The sequence below is a fragment of the Ambystoma mexicanum genome, chromosome 6p (assembly GCF_040938575.1).
Source record: "Ambystoma mexicanum isolate Mex_15411 chromosome 6p, UKY_AmexF1_1, whole genome shotgun sequence".
In the NCBI taxonomy this organism is placed as follows: domain Eukaryota; kingdom Metazoa; phylum Chordata; class Amphibia; order Caudata; family Ambystomatidae; genus Ambystoma; species Ambystoma mexicanum.
In genome coordinates this window covers 1,310,770,949-1,310,786,974 of record NC_090935.1, presented here as the reverse complement: position 1 = coordinate 1,310,786,974, position 16,026 = coordinate 1,310,770,949, and the positions used below count along the sequence as shown (strand labels likewise).

The following is a 16,026-nucleotide window of genomic DNA, read 5'->3' as shown; positions in this document are numbered from 1 at the left end:
TCCTGTCCGTATCCAGAGTGCATCGCTTCCCTTCATGAAACTGTCTGTCCTCTGTGTTCCTTTACAGGGTGGTTGTATTTTGTAGTGGGCTAGAACTGTCTGTTGTAGTAATAATAAAGTCGATATTTGTATACAACCTTCACTGGACAGTCCCTTTTATCACTGGGTAATAATTGTATTTTCACTCTATTGCAACTAACCAACGATCCACGACCTTGTGGAGATAAGCCTGCCGTTCTGTCCACGTTACCAAAATTGGACATGGAGGTTTATAATTTACTTGCGTTTCCAATCTGTTCGGATCCCTTCTGGTGTACTAGAGGTGTGGAGTTGATTGATGGTTTAGAAACCGATATTCATCCCTGGACCTCTGGTGCCCCGGAAGTTGATTTGTCACACCCCTCACTCAACTGACATACAATATGCTGTGAACCTTCTACAGACTCCCATGTCTCAGGCTCTTCCTTCCATAATAATGCTTGTGTAGCAGTTGCTTCGTTCCACTTGCCTTCTGACTCTGGAAATGTGTCCAACCCAAAATATTCCACACCACTTGGACTTCCATAAGGCCTCGAACACCTGGCTCATTCAATAAAACCTAATGCCATCCACCTGTTCCTTTATTGGGCACATCTCAAAGAGACTCCCATGGTGAACATTATTCTTTATAAATACCTTTAATTATATCAATATTACATGGAAGGAAGATGCAGGAAATGCAATCATTTATGCTGCTAGAAAAGCATTTCAGAGTTACTGAGATTTCCTTGAGCTAACAGGTGTGTCCCATAGTTTCTTTTCTCTCCAAATGGTCTGACACTTGTAGAAGTGCACTTAATGTGTTTCTAAAGTAGGGAAAGTAATGCAAGTAACTACCAATGACAAACATGCAGAAAACTCTAAAAATGAGTACTTCGTGAGTCAAACGGAATGAAGGGGTGGATCATCAAAACGAAAATATTCGGAACTAGAGCTGCCCCTCGTGCCTGTGTGCCGGGTCCTGGAGGGCCATCCGTTGATGCCTGGGTTACCTTTCAGGTTTCGGCCTGCTGAGCGGAAGCGTCTGGGTCATTGGCATTGCCGAGTGGAGGTGGTGTGCAGCTTTGAGAGGGGCAGAATCCAGATGGTGACCACAGGTGGAAGATGTGGGCCAATGCTGTTATTGCATTTACACCCCAACCTCATATAATGCACTTTGAACTACAATTTACTCACATTTTGTGTTTTTATGTTACCATTAGACTAATGCCATTTACCTCACCACAACTCCAAAATCTATATCTCTAGAATTGCTATTAATATATATATATATATATATATTTTTTTTATGTTGTCACTGGTATATTTCCCACTTGTGTACACCCTCATAAACTGGCTCACCACTTTTTCCCATCTGTGTGCCTTTATACAGGCACTCTTCATGGGAATGCCTCAGCCCTCTGCAACAGTTTTATTTGAAGTAATTTCTGTTCGAAACGGACATCCCTGTTCTTGAAATAAATACAAATATATATCTATCACCACTACGTGGTGAGTGACCTATAGGCCCAGTAAGGGGTAATTGTCTGTTGTGATAGTGACTCTTCCCCAACTTATGGCTATAATTGTTCTTTTTATAATTATTCTTTTATCTGTCAGCTATCATTATCCTGCTGTAAGGACCCCTTCCCTCGGTCTAAACGGCTATATTAGTTCGAATGATGTACTCGGGGCATACATACTTTGTTTATGATGGCTGCTGCAGCTGAATTTGCTTAGCCAGTGCTCGGCCGGGTCAGGGGATGGCATTTTTATGACAATATGTTCAGGCTGTTTATTCCATTCGTAAAACGGGGCTCCATCTTTGTGAGGATGTTTGTGTGTTTGTAGATGCTTGATAAAGAAAAACTGTGGCCGGGAAAGCAAAATGCAGGCCCGTTGGGCGAAGCGGGTAGCTGCCTGGTGCGCATTTTCCCTGTGAGGCGAAATTTCACTGTTGGGGGCGATTGCCCGTGGGCGAGTAGAGGGCAGCAGGTGCTGCCTCTGCCTCTCTGACCCACGTAACGTTACGCAAGGCTCTCTGAACCCAGGCCACCATTTTGTTGTAGTGTTGCACCGAAATCCTTCATGATGGTTTCTGGAATCCGACACCTGTTTCATTTGTATAGCAATGATTAATTGACGTTGGGTAGGAGTTACTTAACCATGGAGTGTGGTTAGGGAGTGGCGCATGTCGTGCGCGCGGGGGGGGGCATATTTTTAGTGTTTTGCCCTAAGCACCAAATGGACTAGAAACTGCCCTGCCTGTATTAACAAGGGCGATGGCATGTAATGCATGGCAGCAGACGTTTTAAGGAGTCTTAAGTCTTCTATGTGGTGATTATGTCCATTTATCTTCTGTTGAGCCTAAAGCACAATAACTATTTCAGTGGTGACTTGTTGGTTTGCCGCCACATCGCCGTGAAAGCAGAGTCCTCTGACACGTTCTGTGTTTTGCAGAATGTATTAAGTAGAAACATTAAATAAACCATGATAGGCGGCTTCGGGTGCACATGAAGTGGAGGCGAGAAAGAGAGCAGTGTGGGGTCAGCCGAGCTTGATGTATGAGGATACGGGGAACAGAAAGCCAGGTATTCATGCAATGTGTGACTCTCTTAATCGGATCCACGTGTCGGGGTCCAGCTGGCGAAAGAATGTCTCCCAGCGCCCAGGTGTCAGATGCGAGGAAGCCCCAGCATACACCGGGCCCAGGGAGGTGAGGAGGAGGCCCACGCACCACCCCTCACCTCATTGCTTTTAATGAAAGCACACTTTCACAAAGTCCTTCTTTGTGTTCTATCACCCCGGCTCGGGAAGCCGGCCGATATTTCAGTGTTGTACCATCTGTGTGCCTAATGTGATCTTCCCCGGCCTAGCTAAGAAGCCCACCGACAGGCTGCAAAGTCTATAAAGCCAGCCAGCCAGACCATGCACTAAAATGACGAAATGAGTCCTTGTGAAACCTGCCATAAAAACTCTCCACTCCAGGTCCCAGGATCACATTAAATTGTTTCTGTTCCATGAACAAGGTCCTTGAGAACAAAGACCTTGGGAGCTTGCAGAAACTAGTACTCCACCACCACACAGCATGCCAGAAGCCTTAATTCAGCAACCGTCAGTCAAGTAACCGAAGCAGAGAGGCAGGAGCCTATGGGTGTCCAGTGCCACTAGCTCTGCAATAAGTTAAAGTCACGCCTGAGAGCAGATCCATACTGTAAATGATTCCAAAAGCGACACTGTTTAAGTCGACCTTCTACTGAGAAGTCGGAGCCAGGCCGCAGTGTTTGCGAATGAGGATTGATGGATTGACGCGACGAGCACCTGTCTTCCTTCTGGGGGCGGTCTATTTACAGAACCGTGTTTCAGACCGACTCTTCTTCCCTGACTAACACTCAACCCGCCCTCGTTGCCACTTCAAAAAGACGAACTCCACATCCCATGCATCTGGCACATCACCAAACTATCGAAGACTCGATGCACCCAACATAAACGCCACATAGTCCAACATCATACCGACCACAAGCTGTTCATTGCTCCGCACGCATCCCACCTGCCTTCTCATTACCTGTCCATAGTCCATATTTCCTGTACCTGTAGTTGTGTAACCAAGTACTCTTATGTAACTGTAAGGTCAATGGCCTGTCACTGTGTAAGACGTTGAAATAAATTGATAATTTGTGTTAGGACTAAGGAAGGGGTGCCCGAACACTCGTGGTACTGGGAACACTGGCAATATTCACAGGTTCAATTGGTCCAAGATCCCACCCAACTACCATGTTATTTAGGATATCTGTAGCTCAAACACGAATGATAACTTATTTATTTGCTTAATCAAAGCAAAAATCACGTTTGCCCCTCCATCGCAACTTGCTTTCACTGCAGCAAGGGGGATCCCTCACAGCCTTACATATTTTTTTTACAGGTACTAATGGCGACAGTTTGCAGGCTGAGCCATCACTGTGGCTAAGACACCATCTCACAGGCTCCATTAAGGGTCCTCGCTGCGTTCCTACACTTAACTGGGGCCATTATCCCAAAGGACAGCTGGCCTGTGAATTATCGTCTAACAACTTATTACTCTGTTTTAAGGAAGGCTACTCCTCTTACATGTTTAAACAAATAAGACCTCAAGGTCCACCCACATCGCCCAGGCCTGGCCCAGCCTCTGCCCAGTCTACATCCCCTGAGCGCACCACACAGCGCACCACACTCAGTTTCATCATTACCCATTGATGAGGAAATTACCCATACGCCACGTTCTAATTATTTATCCTGGAAACAGGGCCCAGAATTTGCACTGGCCACTAACCACGGGTGAGTGGTTTTTGACCCTTGGCGAGTAAGAAATGGTGTGTGCTTTGTGCATGTGTAGAACCGAAGTGGCAAGTGACTTTTTATGCCTGGCTACTAGCTTCCAGACCGAAATTTGTACCAATTCTGTAAATGATGAGGGCCATCAGATAGCGCATTTCATTTTAGAGTAGAAGCTTTTGAGTATTTTGGGAATATCTGCGTTGGTCTGCGTGGTCTAGTGCAATCAGTGCCTTATCAGCATCACCTCAAGGGAAAATGGTTGGTTGGTGATGGCTCCTTGTGTGTCACTCAAGCGTGTCCTGCAGAGTTTCCTTGGAATACTGCACTGTGTCAGTATATCCCTGCTTAGCAATGACTGTCTTTTTCCGTTTCCTTCACAAATTCGCTCAAAGGTTGTGAACATTAAATCAATGTCCATCTCATAGTGTGGGCTCTATTCTCAACAAATGGGCCACTGTCACACAGGCATTGCTGATATCGAACTCTGGAGCACGATGGGCAAGGATAGGATGGCTGGTAGCAAGAAGAATGCAGGGTGCTTTCTCTCTTTCTGATAATCCTCTTATCCTGTTAAGAGTCTCTGCGTGGCCTTTGAATGGAAAGTTAGCCTCATGGACCCTCCCGGTAGAAGATCACACAGTTCAATACCAGAATCCTCAGAGCTAATTATCTTGCCACACCTGAAAAAGAAATGCAGACCTGCCTGAAATAACTAAGAAACTCGGCCTCCCTGAAGATTGATGAAGTCATGAAAATGTGCGTTAGGAGGAGAAGCTAAAGACTGGTTGCAGAGCGTCTGCCTTTACATCTTTAAACACAGTTCAATACTAGAGCATGAGAATCTATTTCTTTTTTTTTTTAAGAGTTACTCCCCGGAGTGGAAAGGTCCAATTCCCTGTAAAAGGTTCCCATCTGTGGACGAAATCAGAGTCCACGCACTGAAAGAGACACAGTTGATTTAATACATTGCAATGTAGGAACCTGCAGCATGTCCCCTTCTAAACTAAAAGCAACAGCATCCCACCAATGAACAGTGCAGGGTATTTCACATACTTTCTGGTGCTGACGATGAGGCCCTTATTACAATCGACCTCTAAGTCCTTGAACCTTTGAAACATTCCCTATGAAGATGCATCTTCTTGCTTCAGGATGCCATCTCCTCTGGTCATGTGACATAAATTTCTGAAAGCACCCCGTGTCAGCGGTAACCATGAGGGCTATATTGTGCCACCTCCGACGCATAGCATCATGTGTTTTTCCATCCATCTACAACAGAGGCGTTGCCATGATTGTTTAACAAGTGGGGCCTGACGCTAATGTATTTGGGCCCACAACAGTGACATTAACACCTGCAAATACCCACACAGCGCTGCTGAGAGGGCATTTACAGATTCTGGGAGGGCTTTTGCCCGCTCAGGCCCAACCGTGTCTTTGCCTCTGATCTACAAATGCCAGTATCACCTCAGTCCTACATATCGTCCGACCTGTACTGCTTACTGGTGCCAAGTCTTACATAACACAGACAGTATGGTATTGCATTTGAATTTATTTATTTGTATAGCGCTTTACGCGAAAATACTGAACAGAATTAAAGAAAAAACGGTACATCAAAGAAATGAGTAATACATTCAAGGAAAAAACTGAAAACCTAGGAGTTAATTGAGAATCTGGGATAGGAGGTGGGTCTTCAGATTAGTTTGAAAGCTACATAGAGAAGAGATAGAGGAATGAATAGATTGAGGAAGGGAGTTCCAATTCTTTGCGGGAGGTAATGTGAAGGACCGAAAATGTTAAGAAGTACAGGGGGATTTCGGGACAGAAAGGACGCAGGGGTCAAAAATAACACCACGGTTACGGGCAGGTGGGGAAAAAGGAGCAGGGAGGGAGGAAAGAAAAAAGAGGGCAGAGGGAGCGAGGGGAATAGATGGTGCAGGGAAGAAAATAACCTCCCCTTTTGAGGGATTAAGATGAAGGAAATGGGACGACATCCAAAAGTGGACTGCAGACAGACAGTTGGAGACAGTAGAGAGTAATGTACTAGAGAAGGAGGGAAAGGAGAATAAGATTTGGGAGTCGTCAGCATATAGATGCTAAGAGGGATTTTAAAAAGAAATGTTTACAGAAAGCCGGATGCTGTAGAGAGAAAAAAAGTAGAGGCCCAAGGACAGACCATTGAGGGCCCCAAAGAGAAGGAGACAAGATGGATAGGTTTGGCCAGCCGAGGTAACAGAGTAAGAACTAGTTTGAGAGATAGGAGTGGAATGACTTGAGAACAGATCCAGAAACGCTGAGGGTGGAAAGAAGCAGTGAGTGATCAACGGTATCAAATGCTGCAGAAAGATCAAGGAGAATGAGAACAGAGGAAATCTTAGAGTGCCGAGCGGTGAGTAGAGAGTTGGAACCATGTAGAAGGGCAGCCTTGGTGGAGTGCAAGGGACGGAAAACAGATTTAAGCAGAGTCGGAAGGGAGTGAAAGTTAAGATATGTAGAGAGCTGTGAGTATATAGTACCGTACAGTATTTTTCATAGGCCATGGAGCCCTTGTGTCTGCAACCTCATTAAATGTGTTCTATTGCTAAAGCGAAAATTCAAAGCAAAGAAAACTGTTTTATATCCCCTCACCTCTAAATGCTGCCTTGGTCTTACAAAGGAAGAATCTATCTGCGTACAGTTCTGCTACTCCTTTGCCGGCCTTGATCTCTGCATGGGAGATTAAGATGCACTTGGGGTAGGGCCTCCTTAGCTACATGCCCAGAGTAATGTTATCTTAATTTCCCAATCTTCTGGAGCAGGGCAAGGGAGTGTCGTGACCATGGGTGGAGGCTTGGATTACCGTTCCCTCGCTATAGATGCTCAATTTACACCTGCAGCCCATGCATGCTCATTGCTGCATACTTGCGCTCATGGTGATTCGCTCAAGATGATATCGGTGGGTTGCAGAGCCTTAGGAAATACATGACTAAGCCAGACGATTACATTTTACAGCTAGAAGTTGTCATGATAGGAGATGGTTTGCTGAACACAGATTGGACTTGTTTTGTTCCTGACATGGAGTAAATTGACACCAGTTTGTGTGTTACAACTTGAGTTATTTTTAGAGCATCACACTTGAGCTAAAATCCAAAGCGGTTGTGCAAGAATCCCATTGTTTACCTGTCGGTAAACGCTAAGAATCCTGGAAGAAAGATTCCAGGAGCCATGCATTGCTCTATGCTTCAATCCACTGCAACATGTCTATCTGTACTCTACCCCAAACATGCACAAAGGACTCCATTGAGAAAAGACCCCAGCTCGGCAGATGGACTTTCACCATGCACCCTCCACATTGTAGATCATGGTGGAAAACATGGAAATCACACCTGAGACCCTTTATTCAATCTTAAAACACAATACATCTACCACCCAAATAGGGTTCCTCCCTTCAATTTCTGATGGACATCTGCAGTGTGCCCATTCTGTTTTCCAGAATGATCATGGGGATTGTGGCTGTACCTTGGCTTGTCTTATGGTTCTATGCCTACACTACGGCCATCCCATTTTAAAGATGTTCCCTCGCAGCATCTTCTCATCGAGAGGGAAGGTTAGATCCAGCATTTCACTTCTTCTAATTCACAATATGAGGAGCATGATTGTCTTGCTTGTCCAATCCTGTCTTGTACATTTAGCTCTGAAATAGGTGGAGTGCATGCCTACGTCTCCCTTGCAGCACAGATCTGCCAGTTGAAGCACCCTATGTTCTGTAGTCAGTGGCAAAACACAAAATATGGGGACCCCCCTGCAAGCCCCACTGACGCACTGCCCCGGACAAGCTCCTCGATGAAGCACAGGCTGGGCCACAGACTCCCAGGTTAGCCTGGGCCACTATCTATGCTCAATGCGCATGACGATTTTACTGCTGCAGTTGTATACTGAGTGCTGCAGTGGTACGCTGAGTGCTGCAGTGGTACGCTGAGTGCTGCAGTGGTACGCTGAGTGCTGCAGTGGTACGCTGAGTGTTGCAGTGGTACGTTGAGTGTTGCAGTGGTACACTGAGTGCTGCACTAGAAGAAAGATGTATGTTTTTATTCAAACCGTACATGTTTCACCCAGCATAGACTCACAGAGGTGGCACTCAAACATACCTGCCGCCACCCTGAGCAGCCAGTAACATTATTATGTGCATGCCAATGGTGGAGGCATCTTTTGGTGCTGGTGGCGTGGGCGGCTCCGGCACTGCAAACTATTCAAGGTTACAGGTGACAGTTGATTTATTTTTTAGTGGAAGGGCATTAACATCGCCCATTAATTAGTGTGAGCGACCCAGCATAACCAAGGAGCCCTAGGTAAAGAAGGGGGGTTCGGTTGGGTCTCCCCCAAAGAACATTTTTAAAATGTTTTAAAATAGTACATTTTACAGAACAATTTTTGAGAGAAATGGGATAAAAACATATCATTTATAATTGGTTCTTTAGAGTAACATGATTATATCCTGTAGATGCCATTTCATCCAACAGTTTCTAGGTGCATTCTGCAACATTTTCCTGGTGGCTTTGTCCCCAACATATGGCAATATTGCCATTGCAAATCACTTCCATGAAGTTGTGCCACGTGATATATAGCAAACATCTCCAATGTAAATCATATTCATGAATCTGTGGCCACAACCTATGACAGTATGGTCACGTAAAAAAATACATTTCATGAAGCTGTGGCCACAATCTATGCCATTATGATCACTGGTATGAAGCTCTGGCCACATTCTATGCCAGTATGGTCACTACTGAAAATCATTTCATGAAGCTGCGGCCACAATCTTATCTCAATAATGGTCACAGTAAATCACATTCATTAAGTTGTGTCTAAACTATGCCAGTCATGTTCACTGTAAATTGCTATCATGAGGCTTTGGCCTCAATCTATGTCAATAATGGTCACTGTAAATCACTTTCATGAAGCTGTGCAGCAATCTTCTGATAATGGTCATTTCCATCAGCTTCACCCCTCAAATTCTTTTCACCCAGCCCAACCAAACACATACATTCATCACACGCTATTGCACCGGCTAACAAACACACACAGTCAGTCAGACACATTCAATCACTCATACAAACATGTACATGCACACACAAATATTACAAATGTTGTACACACACTCGGGCGCACACACATTACAAATTATGTACACTACACACTGCACTACAATACATTCCAACACATACGCCACGCATAGAGTTTGAACTTGCCTCGGCTCACCTTGCTGCTGCTTCAGAAGTCCATGGTGTAGGTACAATTACAGCTGCATGGTGTCCTCCTGCTGTTGTACACCTCCAGAACAAGTCTGGCTGGGTACACAGGTGGGCTCTTGGTTGATAAGCAACCATTGGAAGTCACTGTTAAGTCAGAATTTTTGAAAAGTCTTCAAGAGTCAGAGTGCTGACCACCACTGACCACCCATCACCACAGGGGCCTCTGCTACGCAAGTGTCTGTAGTATAGATTTTTTTTAAGTCATTGTTTTTTACAGACCTAATCGTGTAGAGAGAAGCCCTACAGTAGGCATGGTATGGATTCCCGTATCACGTACTGGAAACCAGCCGCATTAGCTCACCCAAAGCCCACACCTCACCCTACAGAAAATGCTGGATACTCCCTTTAACATCTTTGGTATAAACCCAAGTCAGGTAATTAATTGCTAATTCTGTAACAGCACATGTTTGCCAAATTTTGGTTGACGAGTGCTCTCTAGAGTATCACACACCCTATAGGACTCTGGCTCTTATCTGCCAAAGTGTTCCATGATGGTTATTCGATTTATGTTAATGGATGCACATGTGTTTCTTTTCTTTATATTTTAGAAATGTCACTAAGCAATGTTAAACTTTAAAAAGTGCAATTGACAAAGACAAAGTTATAAGATCTACCCCATACAATGTTTGAATGTCCATAGGAAACGCAGAGTCCCACGAATCCCGGTGTCAGCCTGCATAGGGAAGTGCTGTACGATTCTCAAAATAGTGTGGGCCACACAGGGGCAAGGTAGCCCAGCTTTGCCTTGGTGGCCCTCCGAGATATCATTGTGTCCAACTGCTTTCATTCCAATATTTTAGCATTCCATGTCCTGCCCTATTTAGACATTAACTGCTCTCTTGTGGTCATTTCGTTCTTCATTCCCTCTGCTGAAATTATGTTCTGCTCCTCTTTATTCAGTATCACTTTGCGCTGTGCAGCAGATGTGCCATTCCTCCTGCATTGCTTTGAAGCCCCTGCATTAAAAGTGTTTTTATGAACTGTGAACATGAATTTTTGGCACTGCGGTTTTCAAAACAAATGTGGCAATGTGGCAGCCACATGGCTACCAGTCCAAAATAGAACAAGTGGATTCCATTTTTATTACAGGAAATTGTTTCGTGCTCCATACCTTAGCCACAGATCCCAGAGGGTGCACATTTATATCTCATACGTGTGAATGGCTGTCTGTGCACGGTTTCCCCACGGCTCACTATTGGGGAACATGTTCTTTCTTCCAAAGGCTGCATTACACGAAAATGGTGCAGGGTACAAGTGAGCACTTAACATGTGGTGTTAGCTGCACTCACGCAGTCACTCACTCCTTATTTCTTCCTCAGGTGGGAGATTGGCAGGTGGAGCGTCTGCAGTTTAACTTGTGGAGTGGGCCTCCAAACGCGGGATGTCTTCTGCTCGCACATCCTTTCTCTTGAGACCAACGAGACAGTGATTTTAGCCGATGACCTGTGCCTGAAGCCTAAACCCATATTAGTGCAGGCGTGCAACCGATTCGACTGCCCTCCCGCTTGGTACGCCGGAGAATGGGAACAGGTAAGACTTCTTTTCATCTGTTTCATTGACAAGGGCAGCAAATGAAAATACAGTATCTCAGCCATCTCGGAACAGATTACAAACTGACTCACTGCCATTCGTCACCCAATGGCTCTCCTCTGCCCCATGCGGAACTCTTGAACAATGGAAGACTTCTATTACCCAGCATCAAATACCATCACTCTCCTCTCCTTGTTTCTTCACCGCCTGACCTTCTTTCGCCCTCACACAAAGCTCACAATCTTGGGGTCCTCTTTGATAGTGACTTATGACTGCAATAATTCATCACTACCGCAGCCTCTGCTGCTACTAATAACCTCATCAACATTAAGAAAATGTGTCCTCTTCCGACAGACCACTCTACAAAAACTCTTCTGTCCACTCTCGTGTTCAGCAAACTTGACTACTGCTCAAGCCCACTCCTTGGCCTTCCTCCCTCTAGGGAAAGTCCTCATCTGTGCTTCCCGCACTCTCTACAACCTACCCAGATCCCCCTCACTTTTACCTCCAGAGGACATGCTGGTTGGCTCTCAATGCACAACTGCTCTCTTTTCAAGTTCCTTCTCCTAATCTACAAAGCTATGAATAGTCTTGTCCTAGAGGACCTGTCTGATTGTATCTGTCTACTCACCATCTCATTCCCTCTGATCCTCCTCTGAACTCAACCTCACCATCCCATACCCTCCCTGAGCCACCTCTCGCACCCTATTTTTCTCCCTACTCGCCCCACTTCCCTGGTACCCCCTACCTGTAACAATGAAACCCAGCCCAAATGTGGATGTCATCAAAACTCTGCTTAAACTTCTCTTGCTAAAGAAGGAGCTCCCCCTGCCCTCTTTCCCATCCCCTATACCTGACTCCACCACTGCCTTCAGTAACGCTTAATAACGTAATTTTTAACGTAATTTTGTATAATTAATTAGTGCACCTTTTTAGTTTGAATCACTCCCCCCCCCCTTAGATCAATGTTACCTTTGTAAGTCATCTGTTTTCTTACATACATTTTTTTCTGTGTATTTTGTTTTGTACCTGGTATATGTCCTATTTTTTTTTTTTACACCATCATAAACTGCCTCAGTACTAGTTCTCAAATTAATGCTATTGTACAGGCACCCTTCTTATGAATGCTTCTGACATCTGTAAATGTATTATTGTAAGCCGTTTCTGTTCAAAATTGAGATATGGCGGAGCATTATGGACGACTCTAAGTCTGGTGATATACAGAGCAAGGATAAACAGCTTTAAAAAAATATTTTGGGCCTCCCAGCTTCCTCTTCATCAGTCCACAGGGAACTGGGGATGGCCTTTTGGGAAGATGGTTGGGCTGCTGCACCGAGTAAGATATGGCTGAGTCTGTGGAGAAACAAGAATGCACAAGAAAACAGAGATCATTGGTTTAAAATTCCTTGGCTAAGGTCGGTCAAGGACCTTTTGGGTCAGTGTGATGTCTATGTTCAGTTTCCCCCAGCTGCTATTGCCAGTAGAAGTTAGAACACTAAAGGAGGTAGTGACCAGAGGCATTGTTGCTAAGGGTGCCTTGGCTGCACGGGTGACCCATGGTGACAGTTATCACAAGCTCATAAGCAGGATTTCAAATGTACAACCATACCATGTCTGGGCTGGGAAGAAACATCACAGTTGGCTAATTCCTAGGGCCAGATTCGACAGCTTAGTGCTGAGAGGAAATCCTGCAAAATGGTCTGGCTATTCAGATGACCCTAGTTTACCCTGTGTGTGGAGCCCCGAAAGATCATTTGAGCCATTTTATTTTATTTTGCCCAGGCTACCGTGAGATAAGGAAACAGACACTATTACAGATTTTACAAATTACGGATATACATCAGTATAGACCCACTAAGATTTTCCTTTTAGCAGCAGGAACTGAACTGACGGCATGATCTATTTGGTATATTATGTGTATGTTTTTTATGCTATGCAATGTTTTCGTTTGATGGATGTTTGTTTCATCCGGATAAACTTATTACTGACTCACATACCTGTTTTTCAAATAAATACAAATACATTACCTATTTGGTACTTCATGAAATTGTAATACGGAGCAGCCATGTATTATTATTATTATGCAAGACCAAAATAGCATGCTTTAATATATAGGACCACTGTAGTGAGGTCGCAAGCTGTTTGCTTGAGTGGGTGAGAATTCAGAAAAAATGAAAACATTGCAGTATATTTCAGCTCACAATGTGTTGTTTGGATCCAAAATAAAGTCCTGAGGCCAGGGAGTTTATTATGAGCAGTCGTATACCGTTGTTTTAACAAAGTGAAGTGCTTTGTAGTAAATCACTTTGACAAAATAACTTTGTGAGGAAGTCAAAATATGTATGGAGGGCTAAGGCGATTGGGGGGCTGGAATGGTGGGGGGCAGAGTTGGGAAACCGGGACTCTGAAAACTCAAGGATCCCAAGTCTATTAATGGACCAGAGGTGCACCCCCCGCCTCTCTAGATCTATGCCCCAGCCTTGCTTGTTCACTAGCCATGTGCAGCACCACATGGGTCATGCAGGGGGCAAAGGGCACATCTGCCCATGCTTCTATGCATAGTTCTGTTTGAGGGCCCGCTGGTGCTGGCTTCTCCATACTTGCTGGAATAGGTGGCAGGACACCTCCCAGCAGTCCATTATGAATGAGCCGCCCCTGGAAAGGTGTTACCTCTGGCAGTAAAGGAGCAACACCACCTTGAACATGTCAGTGTATTTCCAATTACAGCACATGTTCTACAACATTAGATACCATATGATCTCACCGTGCTATTCAATGATTGCATTTTTGCATTGTATTATATAACTTATATAATTCTAAGTTAGTAACCATAGTGGCACGGAAGAGAGGACCCGGTTGGACCATCCCTTGAGTCATCTATTAAGGATAGGCAAGAGACACAGAGACTACCCAACTGCTCCCAAGGACATGACTGGCCTTTACAGGAAGAAGGCTTCTGTGGTTTATTTTCTGTAACTTAGAAATAAATTGGCTGAGGGCAAGGCCACAGTGAAAGTAAGACAACAGATTTACCACTATGCTTTACATCCGAAGACTGGATTGCAAGTGAAGGGATCAATGCATAGACCTTTCTGCCTGCAGCCTATGTTATAGGAAAGACAGAGGCCACTAGTGACATTTCCCTGTTGTACACACACAAGAGCCGAAGTGTGCTTGCAGCAGGAGAGGGCGTGGAACTGAATGGGCCCCACCTCTTTGCACCTTGTTAATGTGTCACGTGCTACAAGTGTAGAAAGTTGGAGTTTAGGACAATACCCTCTTGTTGTGTGTGATATAATTACTGATGTCGTCTATGCACAAAGTCTTGCTAGTAAAATCAGCATGGTGCTAAAATCAGCTAGCGCTCCAGTGAAATTCTCGTTGACCTTGTGGCACTGCATATCCATGGCAGCTGAACACATTCCCGAAGGGGAAGAGAGAGACAGCTTTCTGAACATTGTAAGAGATGGAAATGAGGCAATGTGTGAGTTTCTTCAGTCAGGCTTGGACTCTGCAGACAGCATCAGCAGAGCCATGGCGGCGAGAACAGTGAAACGGAGATTTGCGTGGTTAAGGAAGTCAGAATTTGCAACGGACGTGCATTCCAGACTCCTCAACATGCCATTTGACGGCACTCAGCTGTTTGGCAGCAAGGCTGACGAGAGCCTTGAGAAGCTGCAGACCTCAAAGGCAGCAGCCAAATCACTTGGTGCCGCTATCAGACAGCTACAACCGTCACACCCCAGTGGACCTGCTTGGCGGGGTATGTCCTTTCGTTACTACTCCTCCTTTGGTAGAGCGAGTGGAGTAGCCGGTGAAAGAGGTCAAAGAAAATTCCCTCATGGTGGAAGATGGAGAGGTGCTAAGTCCGCCCAAGCAACAGCTACTTTACCCTCAGCCGCTGCGTCAGCCACCTCAAAACCTTTCTGAGGCCTTAACCCACAAAACCTCGGTGTGAGGCAGACACTCACAGCACCTGCAAGAATGTCAGGGTATTACTTCAGATGGGTGGGCATTGGAAACAGTAGCCGACGATTACTGCCTCCACTTAAGAAGGCCTCAGGATCATCTACTGGGGAGACACGCCTTCAAAGTTCCGGATCTGTTCCTTTTGCAGGAAAGTTTGAGGCTGCTAGAGAAAGGTGCTATAGAACCAGTGCCTGTGATTGAGAGGAACAAAGGGTGGTACTCTCCTTATTTCTTAATCCCCAAGAAGGACGGAGGATTGAGACGCATCTTGGACTTAAGATGCTTGAACAAGTTCCTCAGGAAGGAAAAGTTCAAGATGGTGACCCTTTCTCAGATCCTACAGGCACTCCAGCTCCAGGATTGGATGGCTTCATTGGACCTTCAGGATGCTTACTTTCATATGCCAATCCATCACAAACACAGAAAGTACCTGAGGTTCGCCATTAGCAGTTCTCACTATCAGTTTCAAGTTCTGCCATTCGGGCTGACCTCCACCCTAAGGGCTTTCATCAAGTTGATGGCGGTGGTGGCATCGAGTCTCAGTAGAGAGGGGATTCATGTCAACCTGGACGATAGGCTCATTAGGGCCCGTTCTCCTGAACAGGTCCTGGAACATCTCAGCATATCCTGCCACTCTCTCCACAGACTGGGCCACTCCCTCAATTGCAAAACGTTTCACATGATACCATCTCAAAGGCTCCAGTTCATCGGAGCAGTCCTGTATGCATCCTTGGGAAAAGCCTACCCACCTAAGGTGAGGTCTCAACATATTCTGCAGATGGTCACCAAATTCCAGAGTGCCCAGCATCTTCCGGCCTTCATCTTTTTTGAGGTTGCTTGGCATCATGGCTTCCTACATTTTCCTGGTGCCAGAGGCTCGCCTGAGAATGATATCCCTCCAATGGGCTCT

General features: G+C 45.3%; 1 protein-coding gene across 1 annotated transcript in view; it reads left to right on the top strand.

The window, feature by feature from the left end:
• The window catches only part of ADAMTSL1 (ADAMTS like 1), a 941,617-nt gene that overhangs the window by 563,612 nt on the left and 361,979 nt on the right, over positions 1-16,026 (top strand). The window contains exon 16 of the mRNA XM_069625973.1: positions 10,937-11,147. Coding sequence (XP_069482074.1) covers positions 10,937-11,147 — 211 coding nt within the window. The remainder of the gene's footprint in view (positions 1-10,936; positions 11,148-16,026) is intronic.